Source organism: Pipistrellus kuhlii, unplaced genomic scaffold, assembly GCF_014108245.1.
Source record: "Pipistrellus kuhlii isolate mPipKuh1 unplaced genomic scaffold, mPipKuh1.p scaffold_m20_p_8, whole genome shotgun sequence".
Taxonomy (NCBI): Eukaryota; Metazoa; Chordata; class Mammalia; order Chiroptera; family Vespertilionidae; genus Pipistrellus; species Pipistrellus kuhlii.
Genome location: NW_023425584.1, coordinates 70,021,396 through 70,045,065, shown reverse-complemented (window position 1 = coordinate 70,045,065; position 23,670 = coordinate 70,021,396). Strand labels below are relative to the sequence as shown.

At 55.6% G+C, this 23,670-nt stretch overlaps 2 protein-coding genes across 12 annotated transcripts; one reads left to right on the top strand and one right to left on the bottom strand.

The window, feature by feature from the left end:
• Positions 1–2,059: 2,059 nt before the first annotated feature.
• ADAMTSL5 (ADAMTS like 5) lies at positions 2,060–12,400 on the top strand. 8 transcript variants are annotated; one of them, XM_036425108.2, is made up of 12 exons: positions 2,616–2,719; positions 5,060–5,132; positions 5,239–5,330; positions 5,581–5,641; positions 5,793–5,901; positions 7,147–7,274; positions 7,709–7,820; positions 8,174–8,260; positions 8,387–8,550; positions 8,814–9,012; positions 9,085–9,156; positions 9,496–9,955. In XM_036425108.2, the coding sequence occupies exons 1-12, from the start codon at positions 2,706–2,708 to the stop codon at positions 9,795–9,797; spliced, it is 1,413 nt and encodes a 470-aa protein (XP_036281001.1). In that variant the 5' UTR covers positions 2,616–2,705; the 3' UTR covers positions 9,798–9,955. The 8 variants fall into 8 exon arrangements, with proteins under 8 accessions (XP_036281002.1, XP_036281006.1, XP_036281001.1 ...); XM_036425114.1 differs by lacking the exon at positions 2,616–2,719 and adding an exon at positions 4,580–4,650; XM_036425109.2 differs by lacking the exons at positions 2,616–2,719; positions 5,581–5,641 and adding an exon at positions 2,060–2,229 and having other exon boundaries at positions 5,236–5,330.
• A 5,045-nt stretch (positions 12,401–17,445) lies between these two features.
• Positions 17,446–23,424, bottom strand: REEP6 (receptor accessory protein 6). Of its 4 annotated transcripts, none has more exons than XM_036425175.2 (6): positions 23,177–23,424; positions 19,394–19,562; positions 19,178–19,316; positions 18,679–18,847; positions 18,381–18,467; positions 17,446–18,063 (listed from the first exon to the last, which is right to left on the bottom strand). In XM_036425175.2, the coding sequence occupies exons 1-6, from the start codon at positions 23,289–23,291 to the stop codon at positions 18,026–18,028; spliced, it is 717 nt and encodes a 238-aa protein (XP_036281068.1). In that variant the 5' UTR covers positions 23,292–23,424; the 3' UTR covers positions 17,446–18,025. The 4 variants fall into 4 exon arrangements, with proteins under 4 accessions (XP_036281068.1, XP_036281069.1, XP_036281070.1 ...); XM_036425176.2 differs by having other exon boundaries at positions 19,394–19,487; positions 23,177–23,421; XM_036425177.2 differs by lacking the exon at positions 18,381–18,467 and having other exon boundaries at positions 23,177–23,423.
• Positions 23,425–23,670: the final 246 nt, after the last annotated feature.

Here is a 23,670-nt window from a genome sequence, read left to right as displayed (position 1 = left end):
CTATGAACCAGGAGGTCACTGTTCGATTCCCGGTCAGTGCATATGCCCAGGTTGTGGGCTCCATCCCCAGTGTGGGACATGCAGGAGGCAGCCAATCAATGATTCCCTCTCATCATTGTTGTTTCTATCACTCTCTCCCTTTCTCTCTGAAATAAAAACATATTTTTTAAAAAGTGCCTTCGGCCAAAACTGATTTGGCTCAGTGGATAGTGTGTCGGCCTGCGGACTGAAGGGTCTCAGGTTCAATTCCGATTAGGGGCATGTGCCTTGCTTGCACCAGTGGGGAGTGTGCAGGAGGCGGCTGATCGATGGTTCTCTCTTGTTGATGTTTCTATCTCTCTATCCCTCTCTCTTTCTCTCTGTAAAAAAATCAAATATATATATATATATATATATATATATATATATATATATATATATATATTAAAAAGTGCCTTCGGTGCATGGTGCAGTGATTTCTGCATGCACTCTCTTCAGGATACAGTGACTCTTGTAGGCTCTCCTTGGAAGGTTCAATGTCTACTATATGCCCTCCCTACAAGGCTCTGTATACATTCCCTGAACAGCAAGGTGTGTCTGATGTATGATACAGTACTTGCTGCATACATTCCCTACAGAGCATAATGCCTGCTGTATTGCTCCATGCAGGACATAGTGCCTGTTGTATGCATTTTTTGCAGGGTGCAATGCCTGCTGTATACACCCTGCATAGCACCATAGCATGATGGCTGAGGCTTGGGTAATGAGGCATCTCTGAGGGGGTTACAATTGTCTACTTTGTGGAGTCCCTTGGCCAAGCTTGCTTTCTTTCTTTCTTTCTTTCTTTCTTTCTTTCTTTCTTTCTTTTTAATGTATCTCTATTGATTTCAGAGAGGGAGAGGGAAAGAGAGATAAAAACATCAATGATGAGAATCATTGATTGGTCACCTCCTGCATGTCCCCTATTGGGGATCAAGCCCACAACCCAGGCATTCCCTTGATTGGAATCGAACCTGGGACCCTTTAGCCTTCAGGCTGATGCTCTATCCACTGAGCCAAACCAGCTAGGGGTCTTGCTTTTTTAAAATGTATCTTTATTGTTGATTAATATATTTTTATTGATTTCAGAGAGGAAGGGAGAGACAGAAACACCAACGATGAGAGATAATCAGCTGCCTCCTGCATGCCTCCCATTGGGGGTGGAGCCCAAAACCTGGGCATGTGCCCTGATTAGGAATCGAACCATGATCTCCTGGTACATAGGTTGATACTCAACCACTGAGCCTCACTAGCCAGGCCTGATTTATTTCTGATGACTCTCAGGCCCCAGTGCATAGTGTGATACATAATCAATGCTCAGAAGGAAGTGCCTGCTTCTGCTGTCCCCTCACTGTTCTGCCATCCTCTCTTCAGCCTTGTCCAACCACACTTAACTTCATCAAGGTCACAATTGCCTCCATCAGTGCCAATTCATTGGTCCACATCTTCATTTTGCCCACAAAAGCTGTACCTTTTTTCTCCCAGAAGCCCTGTGTGACCTCTGGGACCCCACACCCACCTGTTCTCCACCCCCTGCCCCTTCCTGTCCTGTGACCTCATCCATGACACTAAACATCCTCATGTGCTGAGGACACCCACTTGTTCACCTCCTCCCAACAACATGACCCCTGGATTCCCAGCCTCTTCCTGGTGACTCACAGGCATCTCACTGCAGAGCCATTCAGAAGTGACCACTGGACTCGCTCTCCCCCCTCAGTACATGGCCACCGCCCTCACTAGCCACTCAGGCCAAGTGTCAAACCTTCCCCATGGGATCCATCAGCAACTCTTGCAGACTCCACTCCCAAACAGCTGGGAGCCACCCTGCTCTCACCCCCACGACACCCTGGCTCAGCCCCTGCCCAGAACAACCACTGCTGCCTCTCACCACTTTCCTGCCCACCCCTTCCCCCCCATGGCAGCCAGGGGTAGATTTTCCAAAGCTAGACCGCTCTCCCACCTCCCAGAGCTCCTTTCCTGCCTCTGACCTCATCCCTTCCCCCACTCAGGCCACTTGCCCCACCCACTCCACCTCCCAACTTTATTCTCGTAGTCCAGACTCCAGGCCTTTGCACTGGATGTGCCCTCTGCCTGGGCTGCCCTTCCCCCCACCCCCTTCTGTGGCGTTCACCTCCTCAACGAGGGCCTTCCTGACGCCCCCCCACATCTGCAGTGGACCTGGGCTGTGTCCTCAGAGCACCTGATCTCAAGGTAACGTGATACCTACCCAGGGGCTGCCTCCCTCACTAGCCTGACTGGCTGGGTGGTTCACCAGTGTGTTGGCACATAGTAGGTTCTCAATAAATGTCGAAGGACTACATGGCATTGGGTGGCTCTGTTTTGAGCTGCTTCAGGCTGGAGTGTGGACATGCAACCCCTCTCTCCCTGTGGTCAGGGCTGGGAGGCCCACGGTGGGCTTTCAGGAAGAGAAGACCCTCAAGCTGAGTCCAGCTGGAGCCTGGGGGCAGAGGAGCAGTCCCCCCATGGCCCCCTTGGCGCCCCATTTCCTCGACCTACCCGTCACGTGGGTGACAGTGAGGAGCCGGGGGAGGGGCGGGCGGAGGACGCCTGTGGGCGGGGGCAGGCGGCTCCCTGGAGAGGGTGCGGTGGTGGAGCCCCAGAATAACCCCGATCCGCGCAAAGAGCTGGATTCCAGCTGAAGGGGTCGCGGTGCCCCGCTTGCCCGAATGGGAAAGTTGAGGTCGGAGAGGGTGAGGGCACGGCCACGCAGAATCGGGAACTCTGGACCCGGGTCTGGCTCCGAAGCCACGGCTCACAGTGCGGGGGCCCGGCGGGGAGGCGGGAGGCGGGGTGGGGTTCGTCCTCCGGTGACAGCAGCGCCCGGAAATGCGCCGCCGGGAGTGGGCTCTCCGCCCCTCGCGCCCAACCCCTGGCGCTGAGCTACTCCTCGGCGCGCGGGGCCCTGCACTCGGGGTGGCCCGGACGCGCGGCGGGAGCCCCGGGATCGGAGCGCCAGCGGGCGGGCTCCCGAGCGGGCTGACCTTGGAGGACGGGCCGGGGAGCGGGGCCGGAGCCGTCGCGGGGACGCGATCCGTGCGTCGGGGGAGCGGAGGCAGGGGCCCGGGCTCGAGGAACCGGGCAGGGCGACCTCGGTGCGCACATTCCCCGGCCCTGAGCGCGGCGCCCGGAATAGCAGCCCCGGGGTCGGGGTGAGGACGGCCAGGATCCTCGCGGCGCTCCCGCCCTGGGCTTCCCAAGGTCACCGGGACATGGACTCTCAGACACCAGACCGGAGTTCTGGGGAGCCCGGGCCCGCGCGGGGCAGTCCTCCGCCGCAGACCCGCGCGGCAGCGCTCCGCGGCCTCGGGAGGGCGCGCGGGGCCGCCGCCCCTCCGGACCCCGGGCTGGGCGCGCCCCGGGAGGCCGGGTGGAAGTGGCCGCCCTGGGGTCCCCCCGCTCCCCTCCGAGGGCCCCGCCGCTTCCGCTCATCCTGGAGCGGCCGGGAGAGCCGGGACGCACAGCCAGCGCTCTCCGTCGCCGGTAAGCCCCTCTTCCTACACCCTCCTCCTCCCCTCTGCACCCCGCTATCAGGGCCGGTGCCTCCTGGGTCTCGTGGAGGATGGGGGGGAGGGGGAGAAAGAGGACGGTGAGGCACCCATCCGCAGGGTGGGAGAAAGCTCATCCCACTTCTTCCTGGGGAAACTGAGGCCCAGAGGCGTGGCTTGCCCTGAGATCACACCCTCAGTCAGGAGTTCAGCCAAAACTGGGTGTCAGTGTCCTCCTGCTCTTTGGGGAGGGGGCTCCTTACTTTCCATCGCCTGGATCCTCACCTCAGTGCTGAGTCAGGGAGGGGTTCGGAAGACCAACACCCCTCTCCTATCTTTGTTCCCCCCCCCCCCCCCCCAAACTTCCTGCTTCCTGGGCCAGCCAGGGCCCTGGGTTCAGAAAGGGGCTCAGATGCCACAGGCAGACATGGCTCTGGGGCCACCTCAGCACCAGACCCTTCGTGCCCCAATGTCATAGCCAGGAGGGCCTGAGACCCAGGGAAAATGAGGCTCACAAGGGGCCATAGGTCCCATGAGGTCCAGCCTTCGCCCACCCAGCGCCCAGGAGCGCGGGGCGCAGGACTCCCGTCTGTCCTGAGTGTTCTTTGGGCACCGCTGCCCGCTGGGCTCCCTGGCTCTGCTCACCAGGTGGCCACTTCCCTCTTCCTTCCTCTGCCAATGCCATGGTCACGCGGAGGCTGTGGATGGCAACGGCTTTCTATTTCTCCTGACAGATGGGGAAATTGAGACCTGGGGAGGCAGAGTTGCCAGCCCAGTCCCCCCACCCCAGCGGACTCCCTATTTTCTGCATCATCCTCATCAGGGGCCCTTTTCCCTTCCCAGACCACCCTGCTCCCTCCCGCACCTTCGGCTCCTGAGGCCCTGAGGTGCTGGCTGGCCCAGGGCCAGGCTATTCCTTTCTGCCCTCCCCACAGGGGGACACCCGCTGCCCCGGGTTTGGGATCGAGTGGAGCCCTGAAGGGACCTGGTCCCTGACCCAGCCCCAGGGCCTGCTCCCTCTGCAAGCTCTCAGCGTCCCGGACTGACCCCAGCTGGTTCCCAGTGCACAGATGGGGAAACTGAGACCTGGGGAAGCGGAGTGGCTGGCCCCTGGCCGCACGGGAAGGTAGAAGCAATGATGGTAGATAGAGCGGTGAGGAGCCCTGACCCTGGAGATTCTTGTGCACTTATCCTGGAATGATTTGTTCTGTCATCAGACACTGATTAAGCACCTACTGTGTGCATCATACGACAATAAACAACCAATAATAATAATAATAATAATTAACAATAGTACTTTGAACTCTCCATCTGCATTCCAGACTCTGTGCCTCCCGTTCTTCTTACCTGATCTGAAGGACCCCTCAAAATTTTCCTGTGAGGGGGGCTGTATTATGAATACGTTTTTCAGATGTAAGAAGGGGAGGGTCAGAGAGATTAAGTTACTGCCCCAAATCACACAGTCAGGGCAGAGCTGGGGTTCAGCCCCTGGCCTGCTCACACCTCCCCTGCAAAGACTCTCTCTGCTTCCCCAGACCCCACCCCCTCTGGAACCTCCTGCTCCTGCTATGGACCCTCCTGAACTGTGGTTTGGGGGGCAGTGCTCAGGTAAGGGGGGCCATGAGCCCAGAGGGCATTGGGCATGGAGATCCGGTAGCCATGTGGCGGCTGCCAGCCTCCCCTCCATGCTGACCATGCTTCTCTCTCCAAGTAGGGTCCAGGAGAGTGGACACCATGGGGCTCCTGGAGCCACTGCTCCAGCTCCTGTGGGCAGGGGCTCTCCGTGCGAAGCCGGCGCTGCATCCGGTGAGCAGTGAGCACGAGGCCGGCTCGGCTGAGCGGGTGCCAGGGGGTTCCTGACCCTTCCCACCTGCCAGCCAGGCCCAGCCCCTCGCCACACCCTTGACCTGCCCACACATGCTGTGCCTTTTAATCCTACGAATGCACCTGGAATGTGGGTAGGGTTGGGGTGGGAGGGTGAGGGGGGAGCAGGCGGGCTCCGGGAGGGAGGTTGCTGGGAAACCTGACCACACTCTGGCCACCCTGCTCCTCATAGGCTCCCCAGTGAAGAGTTGTGCTGGGGGGACTCCCACGAGTACCGCCTCTGCCGGTTGCCAGTAAGTTCTGTCCAACTCCCAGACCTTCGAGCCTGCCCGGAAGCCCTGCTGCTTCCCCACTCATGCCCCCAAATGTGTTTGCCACCCTGCCAGCTTTTCTGGACTCCCCTGGGTCTGTCCCAACCTCTGAACCACCCATCTCTGTCCCCAGGACTGTCCCCCAGGAGCCGTGCCCTTCCGAGACCTCCAGTGTGCCCTCTACAATGGCCACCCTGTCCTGGGCCCACAGAAGACTTACCAGTGGGTGCCCTTCTATGGTGGTGAGTAGCCTGCCCTCCTGTTGGTCCAGAGGAAACAACTCAGAGCTGGCAGGGAGAAGGGGCTGCTAAGAAGGAAGGGGGACTTGGAGGGTTGTAAGGCATTAGCACTTGGGCTTTGAAGGATATGTAGGAGTTGGTGAAGGGAAGGGGAAAGAGCATGTGTGAGGTGTAAAGCAGAGGCAGGGGGAGGCCAGGTCTATTCTGCACGGGGCTGAACACCAGACTGAGGATTTACTCAGGGAGAATCCAGAGGCCAGCAGTTCTCAGACTTATCTTGGTAGCAGAAAATGTTGCCAGTGTTTAGCTGAAAATAGTGAGTTATATAACTGCGTGCTGGGGGCAGCATGCCTCCAAGTTTAAGGGAGATAGGCAGCTTCAGATGCCACGTGAGGGCAGACACAGGTAAGAAAAGCCTAGAATGAAGAAAGTTCCATTTGTAAACCTCATCGTGTTTTTGTGTGTTTTTTCCCCCACCTTTGCCCTAAGAATTAGCCCACCAGGGCCAGCTGGGCTCTGTTCCAGGCTGGGTCAGCCAAGCTGAGGGAGATGGGAGGAGCAGGAATCAGAGCTATGAGCTGGAGTGATTGGATTGCTCATTGTGCCCTGCTGCCAAGCAGAAGGGGAAACTGAGTCCTGGGGGGGGGTAAGACACATGCTACGTGGGACCCAGTCAGCATTGGACAAACACTTTTTAAAAATATATATATTTTATTGATTTTTTACAGGGAGAAAGGGAGAGGGATAGAGAGTTAGAAACATCTATGAGAGAGAAACATAGAACAGCTGCCTCCTGCACACCCCCTACTGGGGATGTGCTCGCAACCAATGTACATGCCCTTGACTGGAATCGAACCTGGGACCCTTCAGTCCCCAGGCTGACGCTCTATCCACTGAGCCAAACCAGTTTCGGCTGGACAAACACTTTTTTATTGGGCACCTGCTGGGTGCAGCTCTGCTCAACGCTGAGCCTAGAATCATGTCTGGAAATGGTTATTTGAGTATTTGTGGAATGAATGCATGCATGCATGCATGCAGGCGCAGGATATTTGCCTAGGAGAGTCAGAAAGCTGGAGGCAAAATGCTTAAGCCCAGTCCTGGCTCTGCTTCAACCTCCATGTGCGGTTTTGGCTGAGTCTCTGGGCCCCATCTGCCTAAGGGGATGGCTCTCTCTGGGAGGCTAGCAGGAAGGGAAGGTGCTGTAACTGGGATAGAAGACCCCTGGTCCACTCTGTCCTTCCACCCCAGCGCCCAACCAGTGCGACCTCAACTGCCTGGCCGTGGGACATGCCTTCTACCACAGCTTTGGCCGCGTCCTGGACGGTACTCCCTGCAGCTGGGGTAGCCAGGGACTCTGCGTGGCTGGCCGCTGCCTGGTAAGGACTGCCAAGACCCGCCCAGCCCAGCCCACCCCACCCCACCCCACCCCACCCCAGGCCGAATTCATTTAGTTTTAGGTCCCGCCTTCTCCTAGCCCCGCCCCTCCCACCGGGCCACGCCTCTCCATAAACTCCACTCCAAGCTTCCCTCCAGAGTCCGCCCTTCGCTCTCAAGACCCGCTAAGCCCCCATTCCTTTCGTTCCATTACCCCTCCCTTTCCCACAGGCCTCCCACCTCTCCTTAGGCCTCACCCAGGTCCCTCCTGGGCCCACCCTTTTATCCCCAGGTCCCATCTCTTTTATTTCAGGACCCCACCCTCGTCTCTAGGCCCCGCCTCCTAGTTCTCAGATTCCGCCCCCCCATCCCAGGCCAAGGACCCGGCTGGGACAGGGGCCTCTCTATGACAAGTGTCCCCCCCCCATCCCTTTAGAACGCCGGCTGTGACGGTTTGATGGGCTCGGACGCCCGCGAGGACCACTGCGGTCGCTGCGGCGGCACCAACGACTCGTGCCTCTTCGTGCAGCGCGTGTTCCGTGACACCGGTGACCTCTCGCCCCGCCCTCCCCGCTCTCCCCGAGCAGGCCCTTTAAGAAGCCGCAGGCACGGGAGTGATTCCCGTGCTGATTGGGCAGTCTGCGGCACCGCCCCCTACCGTTCCTCATTCTGATTGGCCACTGTCAGCCCGTCCCGCCCGTCCTAGACAGATGTGGTTCTCACTCTTTCGATGCTTCATTTAAGCGATAATACCTAATCTGAGCTCCAAACGTTGACGGGCCGTTTTGGGGCTACTAGTACCAAGGCTAACCTCCTTAGCCTCAGTATGTCACTGAATCCTCAAAGCATCCCTCAAAAAACCCGCCCCCCGCACCGCAACAACCTCCTCCCTCCCTCCCAGGAGCCTTCGCGGGATACTGGAACGTGACTCTGATCCCCGAGGGCGCCAGGCACGTCTACGCCGCCCACCGGAGCCGCAACCACCTGGGTACCTCAGAGGTCCCGAGGGGGGAGGCGCCCTCCTGGCCGCCTCGGCGAAGCCGGGAGACTGCGGCCGGAGGAGGGGCACGCAGGGTCGGGTTCCCGGGAGCCTAGGCTGACCCTTCCCTTGCAGCGCTGATTGGGGGCGACGGGCGCTACGTGCTCAACGGCAACGGGGAGATCAGCCCGTCCGGGACGTACGAGGCGGCGGGCACCCGCGTGGTCTACACCCGCGCTGCAGGGCCAGAGGAGACGCTGCGCGCGGCCGGACCCACGTCCCAGGACTTGGTCCTGCAGGTGCGTGCCGGGCCTCCAGGGGGCGGCTGGGCACGTGGTGGCGGCGGCAGGAATTAAAGGACCTGGGGGAGGCTGGGCACGGGGTAGAGGAGTCAGGATGGAGAGTGAGACAGGGGAAGCTAGGATCAGAGTCAGAGGGGGAGATCGGATTAGAGAGTCAGACGGGCCAGGGTGTGATAGAGAACCAGAGGAGAAAGGCCAGAGGGTGGAGGCTGGGCCATCAGTTCTGATTTCGGCTCCTTGGTGTGTGGCCTTCTCCCTAGGTCCTCCTGCAGGAGCCCAATCCCGGCATTGAGTTCGAGTTCTGGCTCCCCAGGGAGCGCTATGGCCCCTTCCAGGAGCAGGCCCAGGCCCTGGGCTGGTCCCTGAGGCAGCCGCGGCCTCTGGAGGTGGAGCCCCAGTCCCTTGAGTCCCAGGAAGCCCGGGCTGCTTTCCCCACACGGACCCCAAACCCCACTCCAGGTGAGCAGGGAATAGCCACTGTGGGGGCAAGCAGGGAGGTGGGGCCCGTGCCCTAACTGCACTATCTCACAGATCCCTGCCCACCCTGCCCCGACACCCGTGGTCGTGCCCACCGGCTGCTCCACTATTGCGGCAGTGACTTTGGTGAGAGACCCTTTCCCCCAACCCTCACCTGGCCCCTAATTGACCTAAACTTGGCTACTTTCCTGTTGACATCTGACCCTGCTTTGACTTTACTCTTGATCCAACTCCAACTTGACCCCTTCTGGCCCTAATTTGACTTCTTGATTTGGCCCTTTGCTCTAATTTGACCTCTAAATCCTCATTGATCCTGACCTGATCTTGACCCTAGTACCCTCTGCACAGTCCCTAGGGGCCCCCCATGTCCTACCTGACCCCATGTTTCCTCATATGGCAACGGGGTGCATGAATGGGTGTCCAGATTGGACCATCCAATTGGCCTCAGCACCACCCTGCCCACAGTGTTCCGGGCTCGAGTGCTGGGCCACCTCCGCCAGGCCCAGGAGACCCGCTATGAGGTGCGTGTGCAGCTTGTCTACAAGAACCGCTCGCCGCTGCAGTCCCTCGAGTATGTGTGGGCCCCTGGCCGCTGCCCCTGCCCACCAATGGCCCTCCATCGAGAGTACCTGCTGGCCGCCCAGCGCCTTGTCAGCCCCGATGGCACTCAGGACCGGCTGCTGCTGCCCCATGCTGGCTACGCCCGGCCCTGGAGCCCCGCCGAGGACAGCCGTGTACGCCTGGCTGCCAGGCACTGCCCTGTCTGAGCCCCCAGACAAGGCCGCACCACACACAGCAAGAAAGACGTGCCTGACCAGGCTCAAACTCAACCTCTTTCCTCTCTTGCCTGGCTTCCAAGGATCTCAGAACTGTCTCCCACCACAGCTCTGTACCTCTCCCTCATACACACTTATACACCTTTGTGTACAGTCAGTCAGATCCACTTGCACTGTAGGCAGGCGCTGATGAGAACACACTGAATTGCTTCTTTAACTCTGATTTCTTATCTCTATGAGTTTCCTGACTGCCAGGAAACTCATAGCTACCTTTTACTCAAAAACTTTGTGTCTCCTTGTATTCCCCTTGCCAAACACTCACTTGCTTAGACACACTTTCACAAGCAAGCAGTACCCATAGGAAGACATGCCTAAGGAGACATTGTAAAGACAGTTTCCCCGCTTGCCTTGGCCACCAGGAAGCTCATCACTGTTTAACTCCCTGAAACTGTGCTCTCTCTTCTTGCTGCCACTTACCCATACACCAAAATGTATTCAGAGACAGTGCCACAAACAGACATACTCGCTAGAAAACATGCCTAACTAGGCACAGTAACACCCTCATTTCCCCCTTTGTGCTGACTCCCAGGAGGCTCAGAGACCATCTTTTCTCTTTCAGTTTTGTATTGATTTCAGGTGTACAGCTTAGTGGTTAGTGCTCCCTTTGATATTTTCAGTACCCAATTACCATTATACATAGTTATAATATTATTAACTATATTCCCTATGGTTTACTTTATAACCCCATGACTATTCAAAGATAATTTTAACAGCCTCAGTAATTCTACAAGGGTTTCTTGCAATCCACGCTGCTGTTCACCCCTTTTATATTTCTACTTAATTTTTACAAGCAGTTTTTTTAAAACAAGGGCACACTCGGCCACAGAAATGTGAGGATGCACTGGTAGTCGGATCCACACCTGTGCTCTCACAGCGTGCACACATGTGATCTCTCAAACCACATCCCCTCCACCTGGTCCATTCCCCTCCTCCCCTCAGAATGTCTGACACTTTGTGGGAGGTGAGGACAGGGAATATATGAGGGGGGGGGGGTGAGTATAGGGTAGACATGGCTTTTATAGGTCCCATGCCTCCTTGGAGGCCACACATTCACCTCAGGCCTCCCCAGCAAAGGAAGCAGTCAGAGCCCCGCCCTCAGGCTATCCTCATCTCCCTGCGTTGGCACAGATAGATTCTCTTTGTTTATTCTTCTGGAGCAAGAGCGCAGGCAACAGTCATGTGAGAATGAGGGTGTGTGGGAGTGGAGTGGCTCAGCAAACCCTCCCACTCTGGGTGGGGGCGCCGTCTTCCGCCTCCCCATTCTGGATGGAGTGATCCACACTCTCATTTTGGGACGATCTGCTCTTCTGTGTTTTGCCCGGTAGCATGGATACTGGCAGTGGGCAAGGGGCACACAATGTGCAGGTCTCAGAGCCGGATGGGCCTGAGGCCAGACTGCTCCGCTCTCCTGGCCTTACTTTCCCATCTGTGGGAATCCTTTCAGCCCTGGCTCTGACCGTGGGAATCACACTCTTCTGGATTCCCTCCCTGGCCCCTCAGCTCACTCATGCATTCCTCCAATGGGTATTTATTGAGTGCCTACTGTATGCCAGGGCCCAGCAGTGCTTACACCATCCCAGGCCTGGCTCTGTCATCTGCAATGAGTGCAGAAGCTGGAGAAACCTCAGAGTTCCAATTCTCGTGGGCAGAGTGGGGTGCGGTCCTGGAGGGAGGTGTGGGGCCTGGGCGCCCACTGGTGGCAGGATGGGGTAAAGGTAGTCAAGGCACTGATTACCTGCAGTTCTGAAGGGCCCTATGCTTATGTATCTCCTCCACACCCGCTTCTCTCTTCTGCACTTGCCTTCCTCAGGAATGCCTCTCCCCACCCACCAGCCTTACACCAGCTCCCACTTACGGCTCCATTCTTCCCACCATTAGCCTGAGGTTATCCCCTCAGCCTCCATGCCGTATGGGGATATGTCTGGGAATGAGAGACTCAGGCTTTAGCCCAAGAGCTCCTAATCCCCAATCACCTGGGCTCCTAGGCAGGGCGAGCACCGAGTCTCCTCCCGAGCGCCTCCGCCAGGCAGGATGGCCTGTGGCCACCGAGCAGTGACTTTCCCAGCCCCTTCACAGCTCCTCGTGCAATGATCTTGTAACACTGCCCCGTAAACATCACATGGTTTAGATTTGCTCTGTAGTTTTAAAGCAGTCTAGCCATTTAAAGAGAGAAGAAAACATTGCAATTCTAAAGATGTTCAAATTCAACAGCATGGTGGTTCAGGAAGGCACTACTGTTTGTACTTTGCCGTTTTACATGGAAATCCTAATAACTCCAGGTGGTTACATAGAATGATAGAAACAAGGTGAATTGTTCTGTTTTTCCCTCTCCACAGCCCCCAGCCCCTTTTCATTCGTTACTGTGTCCCCTCTGGCTTAGACGCACACGCTGCCCGGAGTGACAGCAAAGGGGTGCAGGCAGGACCCTCCTCTTGAAGCAGCACAGGTGGCACATCCTTGCTTGTCCAGAACTGGTTATTCTCCAAATTGACTTCCCACAGATGGTGATGTTTATTAAAAGATGAATTAAAACAGGCATGTTTGAAACTTGCATCCATATTAGTAAAATGACAGTAATTGTAATTCTTTCATTAGCCCCACAAAAGATTGTTTTCAACACTATTTCTGAACGCCAGCTCTGGGGTCTGTCATGTTTTTCCTTTCTAATTCTCTGCAGAGGGCACCACCCCGTCACCTGCCCTTCTCTCACTGACCCTGTACCCGACGGCTGACCCGTGGGAGGACACATGTCCACTTAAAGAGCCGCAGAAAGCCCTGGGCTGTTGGAGAGCCCACAGGCTTAGCTGTGGCCGGCAGGACTACTTTGGAAAAACAGTTTGGCCATGTCTGCTACAGATGAGCAAAAACCACAGTAGCAAGTTAGATATGTCCAAGTCCTAACCCCCAGAATCTGTGAATGGAAAAGGGATCCTGGCAGATATAATCAAGTGTCTCAAGATCATCCTGGATTACCTGGGTGGGCACTAAATCCAATGACAAGTATCCTCATAAGAGACGTGCAGAGGAGAGTCAGAGAAAAGGGCCATGTGACAATGGAGGCAGAGACTGGGGTGATGAGGCCACAGGCTAGAGTCCTCAGAAGCTGGAACAGGCAGGAGGGACCCTCCCTGGAGTCGCAGGAGGGAGCGTAGCCCTTTAACACTGACTTCTGGCCTCCATAATGTGAGAGACTAAATCTTTGTTGTTTCAAGCCCCCTCTCCCCACCCCCATCCAGTGTGTGGTGATTTGTTATGGTCACCCCGGAAGACTCCCAGGCTTACCCTACACTCTCCAATCTCTGAGAAATGAGAGATGCACTCACCAAAGGTCAGTTCTAGAATGTTCCTAGCAGCTTTAGTCATAATAACCCAAAATGGGAAACTACTCAAATGCCTATCAACAGTGGAATGGGGCAAATAAATTCTGGCCTACCCACAGAATGAAATGCTATCCACCAATGAAAAAGAGCAAAGTACTGATAATTCTTTAAAATTCTCAGTAAAAGACCCACAGTAGGGGTGAGTCTCAGACACAGCGCTGAGTCAGACTGGAAAGGACAGAGATACCGTTGAGTGTGGAGAGTGCCTGGGAGGGGCTGGCCCTGTTGCCTTAGTAGCTCCGAGTCACTAGTTACATTTTTCTGTAAATTTAAAAATAAAACAAACAGTATGCTCAGTGGTTCAGCATCCACCTATGAACCAGGAGGTCACAGGTTCGATTTCCGGTCAGGGCACATGCCCAGGTTATAGGCTTGATCCCCAGTAGTGGGTATGCAGGAGGCAGCCGATCCATGATTCTCTCTTATCATGGATGTTTCTGTCTCTCTCCCTCTCCCTTCCTCTCTGAAATCAATAAAAATATATTTTAAAAAAATAAAAAACATAAAACAAGTCTGAGGGTCACTGTCTCTACCTGGAGAGACAGGTGTGTATCGTCCCTACCTGTACTCCCTGGTGAGCTGACCAGGGCAGGGGCCAGGGACAGCCTCTGAGCACCTGTTTCACCACCTCCTGGCTCAGGGGGAGGGGATGCCAGGTGTAGAGCAAGCCCAGCACTGCCCCACCCCCAGGCCACAGGCCACACCACATTCTTCAAACAGCTGAGTCACCGATAAGCAGATTCTGAGATCCCTGTCCCCAACAGCTCTATAGGCCTCTTAGCAAACCTTTGATCAGTCCCTTCCTCCCTATTGACAAACCTTACCCAAGGAAAAGCCGAAGTCCTTACCACACCCTCCAGATACCTGCATGGTCCACCCCTCTGGCTCACATCCTCTCTCCCCCTCATTCACTCAGCTCCACACACAGGCCTCCCTGTTCTTCCTGCACTCTGCCAGGCGCTACCTTTGTACTTTCATACCTTCGTACTGGCTCTTCTCTCTGCCTGGACCACCCCCATCCCAGTTCTCACACACTCATGCCCTCACCTTCATGTCTTTACTGGAATGTCATTTTCATACAGGCCTTTCTCTGACCCTGACATTGCAGCCCTGGCCCCCTCAACTTCGGCTGCATTTCCCCCATGGCATTCACCTCGCTCTCTGACATGTTTTTTTTAAATTATTATTAAATCTTTTTTTATTTTATTGATTTAAGGATAAGGGAGAGAGAGAGATAAATATCATCATTGTGAGAAACATGGATCAGTTGTCTCCCATATATGCCCTGCCTGGGGATCAAACCCAAAACCTGGGTATGTGCCCTGATCAGGAATCGAACCCACAACCCTTAGATACACAGGATGATGCTCCAACCAACTGAGCCACAGGCCTCCCTCTGACGTGTTATACATATATCATGCCAATTGTTGCCTTCCCAAACTCCCAGGAGTGGGAAATTTTTAACTGTGTCCATACTGTAACCCAGGCTCCCAGAGGAGGAATTACAACACGTGCTCACTATCCGTGTAACTCAGCACTTCCTCCTTCTTTGTCAGAGTTCTCAAGGATGAGGACTTGGGCGGTGGTTGCAGAGGGATGCCTCCTTTTTTTGGAAAACTGTCTTGAAGTCACCACCAACTGGGAACTGCAAGGCTGGCTAAGGAGTGAGGGGCATGGCATATCAAAGGATTGCAAGACTTGGCTGATGTGTTTGGGCAAAAACAGTGTCTTGGTCAGGGATGGTTCTGCGCCAACACACTGGGGTCTTGGTCTTGGTCTTCGACGCCACGCGTGTACCCACCCCCTGGAGCGTGACAGCTGGCGGTGGCTGCAGCAGGAGGTTGGGGGATGTGGGAGGTGGTGTGATCTGTGGGAAATGGCTGGCCAGGGGCCCTGAAATTCATGAGGACCTGAAACCGTGTAAGGCTGGACTGGGGTTGAGCAGAGTTGGCCAAGGGTAGGCCTGGGAGTTGCTTTCATCCCTGGCTGGAGGGTGGTGGGGCCTGTTCGGTGGGTCTGAGGGGAACTCGACCGTGGCTGCCTTTCTGCTAAGCCTTCCTAGTGCCATTAGTTTAGCAAATGTTCGATGACCTGCTACTGTGTTCCAGGGAACAGCCCGGAACAGACAAAAATCTCAGTCACTGTGGCGCTCACAGTCTCATGGGGGAGGTGGGCGAAAGGCAAGAGAAGTAAAACACGTCATGTAGACTTTATACAGAGCCATCAGGAAGGCTCGCTGCGAAGAAGACATTTGAGTCAGAACCTGAAAGCAGTGAGGGAGAGTGTGAAGGCACAGACCCCCAGGCGCCTCTCCGCTCTGGAAGGATCTCCAGGGCCCTCCTCAGTTCGTCCCTCACCTGAGTGAGGTCCCCCAAGGTCAGGTTCCACAGCCTGTGACTGTCCCTGCCCTTGCCTCTCTCAGGCCTGCCCTTCCTCATTTTTCAGGCGTCAGCTCACTCACCACCTCAGGCCTTTTTTGTCACCGCTTCCTTTTCATATTTCCTGGGTACCCTCTTCTCATTTTCTGTCTCCCTGTCCTCAACTTAAATGGCTAAGATGTTCGTTTCACTCACTAGTGAATACCCACCATTTAGTGTGGTGCCCTCCTCTGCCACATACTAATTACTACTTTTGTTTTTGTTTTTTTTAATTTAAAGAATAATAGAGACTAACTGCTAACTAAAAAGAAAAAAAAGAAACTGAGTGTCTCCAGACATTCCCCAGGACCTTTGAGAAAAAAATTGCTCTCAGTTGAGAACCACTGAATTCCAGCAGCAGAAGCACCTGCAGTGTCAGGGTTTGCGGTCATCCTGCTAACCCTTCTCCTGTATTTGCTTCGGAAGCTGTGGCCCCCTAGGATCACGGTGAAGCAGAGCTTGGGTGGCAGGAGCTGAGTGGTGAGATGGGTGGCCTGATGGATTCTGTGGGGGCCCAGGTTCTCCCCAGCTGTGAAAGCAGGTGCCTTTGTTATAGCCCCTTCCTCAGGCTCAGGGTGCAGCGCACTGCAGGTGCAGTTCAGGCTTCAGGCACCGCTGCTTCCACTGGCTGCTTCCACTGACACCGCCTCCTGGTGCAGCTCCACTCCCATCCCACCCCCACCCCGAGCCCCAGCTTCCAGTTCAGAATCTGCCTCCAGGGATCGGAACCTTTACGGGGGGGCACTCTATACGCGTTTTATATACTGTTGAATTGGATCTGCTCTGCTTTCTTTGGGCTTTTTTGCATCTGTATCCAGTCCTGATTTCATGAGCAGGGTCATGCTGGCCTCATAAAGGAAACCCAAGTGCAGGCTGAAGGAGGCCCCATTAGTGTTCACCCAACTCCCTTCTCTCCATTTCCATGAATGCCAGTCAACTACCAGCCCCAAGGCCTCTTTGCTGCCTGCAGAGGGATGCTGGCTGAAATGAATGGCCACTGCTCCCCCAGCACCTGAACAGAGGCTCTCAGGTGTGCACCGGACACAGGTCCCAGGCTTGGCCACACCCACTTCTTTGGCTTCTTCCCCTACCCACTCCCTACTGAAGCTTCCTGAGGTCCCCTTCCAGAAAAAAGACTTGTACTCAAATACTCATCTGATTCATCTCAGCTACTTGGCAAGACCATACTTCTGGGTCTCAGTTTCTTCTCTCTAAAGTGGGGCTGCACAGCAACCTCTCCTGATTATAGATGGGAGGATCCCTGCAAAGAACACCTGGTTCCACACACACACACACACACCCCCATACACCCAGGACAGATGGCAAAAGGAGGCTCTGCCAGATGTACTTTATTGAGGCCTCTCCTAGCAGGATAGGTGTTTCAGGCGCCAGAGGTGCTGTAGGTACCGGAGCCAGGAGTAGTGGTGGGGCCAGGTGCAGGTGATTTCGGTGGTGGACTCTGTGGTGTACTCCAGAGGGGACTCACAAAGGTAGGAGATCGTTAGCTCGGGCACTGAGGTACTGGCTGTGGGCTGCTGCTCTTTTCCTGAGGTACTGGTTGGGGGTTGCTGGTCCTTTCCTGAGGTACTGGTTGGGGGCTGCTGGTCCTTTCCTGAGGTACTGGTTGGGGGCTGCTGCTCTTTTCCTGATGCACTGGTTGGGGGCTGCTGGTCTTTTCTTGACGTACTGGTTGGGGGCTGCTGGTCCTTTCTTGACGTACTGGTTGGGGGCTGCTGGTCTTTTCCTGAGGGATTGGTTGAGGACTGCGTTGGGGACTTCTTCTGATACTTGTTGGACTTAGAGGCCTTGGGGGGCGACTCCCCTGATCTATTGGGGCCGTTGTGGGACTGCATGGAGATGATGGTACCACTGGGGTTTAGTTGCGTTAGGGACTTCTTCTGATGTTTGATGGACTTAGAGGCCTTGGGGGCCGACTCCCCTGGCCTATTGGGGCTGCTGTGGGGCTGCCCGGGGGTGGTGGTACCACCGGGGGATGGCACAGTACTGGGGCTGGGATGCTGCGCAGAACCTGAACCAGAGCCAAGGGACTGCTGGGCTGGCTGGGAGGGGCCCCAGGAAGTGGTGAGTGGTTGAGGGTGCTGCTGGCCAGGGGTGTGGGTGAAAGAATTGGCTCTTGGCCTAGATGCTTTTGAGGAAGGCTGGACCTGGGATTTGGCAGAGCCTACAGGCCAGGAATGAGAATGGGACGGGGCCAAGGCGGTACGTGAGCCACTTCCAGAGGCTGGCTTGCTTTGGGCTAAGGGAACAGCGGAGGTCTGTTGTGAATCAGTTGAATCCGTAGAGGACCTGGTGTCTTTTTGCTGGCCGGCCAGCGTATCTGCACGGGGGCCGGATGGGGACTTCACTGGTCCTTCTGGAGTTGAGACATGCTTACTGGGGCTGCAAAGAGAGGACCATGGGGGTAAGGTAGGTCTGATCTAGCTCTCAGATTCTGGGGCTGTGCTCAGCTGCTAGAGAGTGGGATGGAGGCTTCTGGGGACCAAGGTAGAGTCAATGGCCATCGTTGGCAAGGAAAGTCATCTGCACATATTCACACATATGCAGGTACACATGCAAACAATCACACAGTTAAATGAACTCATACAATGCACAAACCAACCCACTGTCATACACACACACACATGCATGCATGCACTCACACCTGCACATATGCATGCATACACATATAAAACTTACTTCCTAGGGGTGGGGGTTACCTAAGGTTGGCTCCAGTAGCAGCGGGGGGCCCACCACCATTGCTGTTGGGGTGACGAGAGCCCGGCTTCGGGCCAGGGTCTGAAGGACTGGTTTCCGAAAGCATAGGAGAGAAAGGCAGACAGTGAGAGGGGAAGCCAGAGCACCTGAGGCCAACGGCCAAGATGCCAGATGGAGACCAGTCAGAGTCAGGAGGAGGGGAGGCAGGAGCGAAGGTAAGCAGGGATGGGTAGGCTGAAAGATAGACAGACAGACCCAAACTGGGACAAGCTAACTCCCCCATGCCCTAAAAGCACACACCGTCCCGAGTTATTCCTGTTGCTACGTCCAGGGCTCGCCCGCTGAGGTCTCTCATGATGTTGTCCACGGCTTCGTGATGCTTTAGAAACAGCGGACGTATGACTTGACGATACAGCATGTGAGCCCCATTCCACGGTCCGGGAATCATGCAGAACAACAGGAAGGCGCACTGCGGGCATGGACGGCAGTTATGCTCAGCCTGGCTCTGTGCCCCGGGAGGAGAGGTTGGACCTCTTCCGTCAGACACTGAACTATGTGGACCTAGGCCACCCCCAACTGACACCCCGTAGGATTCGTCTGGCTACCCCCATCAGACGTCCTTTTGGATGGGCATGGGCTGACCCATCAGATACTCCCCTGGCTGGGCCTGTTTCCACAGGGAAGGGGCTGAGTCTCCCCCGACACCCCGGGGAGGCAGCAGGGCGGGCTCCTCAAACCCCGTCTCTGGTTGCCTGCCTGCTCCCAGGAGATCCCCTCCTGTGTGTGTTCCAGTGCGTACCTTTCCCACGTAGTAGAAAGGGAACCAGGACAGGAGTAGATCGCTGAAGAACTCGGCAAGCCCGAATAGGCTGTACACCACCCAGTAAGTGAGCCACACAGTGTCGTCTTCCTTGCTTGGACTCTCGATAGCTTTTATCCTGGGGAGAGGTGTGACGGGATCAGGGGCTGCCTGGAGCCCCTCATGCTCCCCACCTGGACAGCCCGGGGCACTCACGATGCATATGCGGGGTACACAAAGCCGATGAGGTTGCATAGTAGAGGTGCCCCATAACCGAACAGAAGATACAGGCTTAGCAGAGTGGTGGCTCCTGCAGAAAAGAGGGCATGGGTGGGGGCCTGGCCCACTCCCCACCCAGTCCGCAGGCTCCCAGCCTCCTCTTGGCCTGGCAGATGCACCCTACAGAGTTGTCATTCCTCCCACAAGCTTTGGTGACCCCTCCAGGGCGTGCTAGTCTCCACACAGCACCTGGATGACACCCATCATGTCTCTGAATACTGAGTCTTGTGCCTGTAATTAGTTAACATATCTATCTCCCCTATTGTACTGTGAGCTCCCCAAAGGCAGGCAGGGTCCTCGGTCCTGGTGGATTCAGAGTACCGTATTTTCCGGCGTATAAGACGACCCCTTAATTTACAGTTAAAACATAGGTTTAGGCCTATATTCGCTGGATAAGACCACCCCCCACTTCTGAGGCAACACCAGCTCTTTTTTTAATAGACCGCCTCTCTGATTCAGCCAATCCGAGCAGGCTTTTTATGCATGCAAATTATACATGTTCTGTACCTGAAGCTACACTGTGTTCTAGTCAAAAGCCTGCTCAGATTGGCCAGAGTCAGAGAGGCGGTCTATTAAAAAAAGAGCTGGTGTTGCCTCGGAAGTGGGGAGTAGTCTTATACAGCGAATATAGGCCTAAACCTATGTTTTAACTGTAAATTAGGGGGTCGTCTTATACGCCGGAAAGTACGGTAGCTGCCCAATAAACATTTGCTGAATAAGGAATCATCTGTAATTATAACCACCTCACCCTGGGCCCTATAAGAGAAAAAACTAGAACCGAGGCCATTCTATCATTAAAACGTGATTACTGGTGAGCGGACAAAGGCAGAGGCAATTTAAAATTTCATCTTAGGCTGACAGGTTTTGCTCAGTGGATAGAGCTTCGGCCTGCGGACTGAAGGGTCCCAGGTTCGATTCCGGTCAAGGGCATGTGCCTTGGTTGCGGGCACATCTCCAGTAGGGGGTGTGCAAGAGGCAGCTGATTGATGATTCTCTCTCATCGATGTTTCTAACTCTATTCCCTCTCTCTTCTTCTCTGTAAAAAGTCAATAAAATATATATTTTAAAAAAAGTTTTTCATCTTAGGCCTGGTCAGTGTGGCTCAGTGGTTGAGCATCGACCCATGCACCAAGAGGTTGCCAGTTGAAGGCCTGGGCTGCAGCCTCAATCCCCGGTGGAGGGCATGCAGGAGGCAGCCGATCAATGATTCTGTATCTCCCTATCCTGCTCTCTTTAAAACCAATAAAAATATATTTTTAAAATGTCATCTTAGTGTGGGGTTTCTTAGTCTGGGTTGACATCTGGGCCAGGTCATCCTCTTTGTAGGGCTGGATCCACCCACTCTGCCAGGAGCAGGCCGCCATGACACCACAGTTGTCCCCAGACACCGCCTCATGTCCTAACAGGGGCAGTACGGCCCCATTTGAGACCCCCCTTGTCTTAGGCAGCAAAGGGCAGTACGGAGCCTCTTCGATCTTGGAGAGCCCTCTGTTCTTCCACTCACTTGCCATGTGACACTGAGAAAGTCTCTCTCTTCTTGAAGACTTAGTTTCACCATCTGTCAATGGGGTATAGTGACCCTGCCTCCTAGGGTTGTTGTAGATTAGCTAAATACACTCATCAGAGAGGACTTATGCTCTCCATACATTACTGAGGGACTTATGGTCACAAAAACACTCCCAGCAAAGAGGCTCAGAAGAGAACAGTGTGGGAATATGGGGAGCCACTCTGAAAACCATTATTGTAACTCTCATATCTAAGTGCTACTTGTGTGCTTCTCTGTTCTGTCTCACGCAATGACAAGACCTAAACAAAAGCTGCCAGGGAAAGGGGCTTGCCCAGGGTCACTGAGGAGATTTACAGCTTCCCACGTCCTTCACAGAGGCTGCCTTCTGGACCAAAGGGCAGTCACCCATACACTGCCCTCCACCTGCCTTGGTCTTATCCCAGGCCTGGTATCAGAAGTGGAGCAACTCCTCCCCAGCTGGCTCCTCCGGCTTTCCTCCTGTGACCTGGCAGAGGGCACTTGGCCACCTGGGGCATGTGGAGCCCGAAGGTTCCCACATCTGGGCAAGGGGCTGGGGGAATGTCACCTCTTCCTCAGAAACGGCTGTAAGAGAGCAGCGGCTTTCCCAGGGCACCCAACCCTCAATCCCTATTCCTGCAGCCTCAGCAACAGGAGGATGATCTTGTATATGGGTTGGGGGGGAGGGGCATGGCCTGAGATCAACAACAGATGGGGCCCAGGGGGCGAGGAGCGGTGAATACTCCACACAGGGCAGGTGGCAGGGGCATCCTCCCACATAGCCCTTGCCTTTTGGGGCCTTAGTTTCCTTCCTTTAACTATCAGCCTCCCTAGTGGCCTCTTCCCAGTGGGCCCCTCCCCAGTTCTCTATGACCTAAATTCCCCAACCACTGGTACCGAGATGTGGAAAGCCAAGCTTGCTCGAATGGGCAGGTCCCTGGCTAAGCAGACATAGTTGGGCAATGGGAACCTGGGGGACAAATTTCAGACCCTCAGGGCTCCCTGGCCTGTGGGAAAATGGGAGTTAAGTGGACTCCAGCTTCTGCACATAGAAGGTTCTCAGAACACCTGGCACTGTCTGCACACAGAGCATGCTCCTGCCCCCACCAGAATCCTTGTGACTTATTCCAGGAGGTCTTCCTAGAAGTGGCAAAGTGGGCGTGCGCCTGAATACCACAAAAGAGGGAAGGAAGGCATTTAACCATTTACTAACTAGACAGTTTCTGAGAGTGGTAGGGGTCACCCGAGGTTAATGAGGAGGAAAGAAAGTGGAAGGACTTGCCGAAACCGGTTTGGCACAGTGGATAGAGCGTCAGTCTGTGGACTGAAGGGACCCAGGTTCCATTCCCGTCAAGGGCATGTACTTGGTTGTGGGCACATCCCCGGTAGGGGGTGTGCCAGAGGCAGCTGGTCGATGTCTCTCTCTCATCGACGTTTCTAGCTCTCTCTCTCTCTCCCTTCCTCTCTGTAAAAAATCAATAAAATATATTTTTTTTTAAAAGAAAGTGGAAGGACTAGAATGGTAGTTATAGTCAAGGGTGGCTGGAGCCCCTTATTCCTGGTTTTCTATACAATCTTTTCTCTAACCCCACCATAGCGGTAAAACAACCCAACTCCACCTCAACTATTCATGCACAGTAGACCAGGTGAGAGGAGAGGGCATGCCAAGAGGGGAAACAATGGGAGAGTAGGTGGGAATGACCCTCCCTCTTGGCAGGAAGTGTCCCCTCTAAAAAGACAAAATCTCTACGTTTGCTTTCAGGCTGGGGGTCATCTGGGCAGGAGGTGAAGACTCAGGGCACTGGCGCCTATCTGCCCCCTCCTTCCCTCTCCTACCCTTGGGGCCTGCAGGGCAACTGGAAGAACCGGACTTTGGCCTGGCGGACACCCAGAGCTCCAAGGGATGGGGCAAAGGACGGCCTCCAGACATGCAGACCAGGACCAGAGTAGGGTTGCTGCAGGGGCCCAGATAAGGGGTGACCTTCGCCCAAGATGGCACGGAGAGGGCAGGGGAGGGACTGCGGGTTCACCCAGGACCTCTCCCCAGCCAGGATCTGAGCCCCTCCATAAGGCCCGAACCCTGCCGCTGGGGCAGGCTCCGGATGTGGGGCAGACTAAGGCCCAGGTGCCCCAGTGCCTCAGTATGCAGGTCGGTGAAATGGGGCGACAGCTCCGAGCGCTCTCGGACGGCTCACCTGCTGCCAAGTACCGCTTGTCGACACCGGTCTTGGCTTCGACTGCCCTTAGTACCTCGGTGGCCAAGTTCCGCTGTTCCAGAAGACGCTCGAAGCGCTGGCGCAGGCCGTCCATGGCTACGGCGGGACCGGGTTTGGCAGCCCGAGCTCGATCTCGGCGCTGCGCACCGGTCCCGCCAGGCTCGCGCCGCCTTCTCCTGAAGAGAGTCGCACCGTTCTGCTCGCGGGCCGGTCTTTGCCTCCAGTTTGGTCCCCGCCCCCTGCCCGACGCACCGGCCAATGGGAGGGCAGGGCGGGCAAAGGAGTTGGGGCCTGCCCCGTCTCCCCCGCCTCATTGCCCTCTGGCGGCGGTGGCCGCCGCAGGCGCCACCCACAGGAAGGAAGGGGGCGGGGCTCAGAGGCCTAGGTCGCCGATTGGTCGAGGGGGAGCGGGACGTAGCTGATTGGGGGGCGGGTCTCGGCCGGGGATTATTGGCTGAGCGGTGGTGTAAGTG

Excerpts from the sequence above, each read along its gene's own strand:
- ADAMTSL5 (XM_045576272.1), top strand. The coding sequence starts at position 3,249 with ATGGACTCTCAGACACCAGACCGGAGTTCTGGGGAGCCCGGGCCCGCG. Across the intron at positions 5,902-7,146 it reads GTGGGTGCCCTTCTATGGTG|CGCCCAACCAGTGCGACCTC; the intron begins GTGAGTAGCCTG and ends CTTCCACCCCAG. Across the intron at positions 7,821-8,173 it reads GCGCGTGTTCCGTGACACCG|GAGCCTTCGCGGGATACTGG; the intron begins GTGACCTCTCGC and ends CCTCCCTCCCAG.
- REEP6 (XM_036425175.2), bottom strand. The coding sequence starts at position 23,291 with ATGGACGGCCTGCGCCAGCGCTTCGAGCGTCTTCTGGAACAGCGGAAC. Across the intron at positions 18,848-19,177 it reads CTTTCTACTACGTGGGAAAG|TGCGCCTTCCTGTTGTTCTG; the intron begins GTACGCACTGGA and ends CCATGCCCGCAG. Across the intron at positions 18,064-18,380 it reads GCTACTGGAGCCAACCTTAG|CCCCAGTAAGCATGTCTCAA; the intron begins GTAACCCCCACC and ends CTCTCTTTGCAG.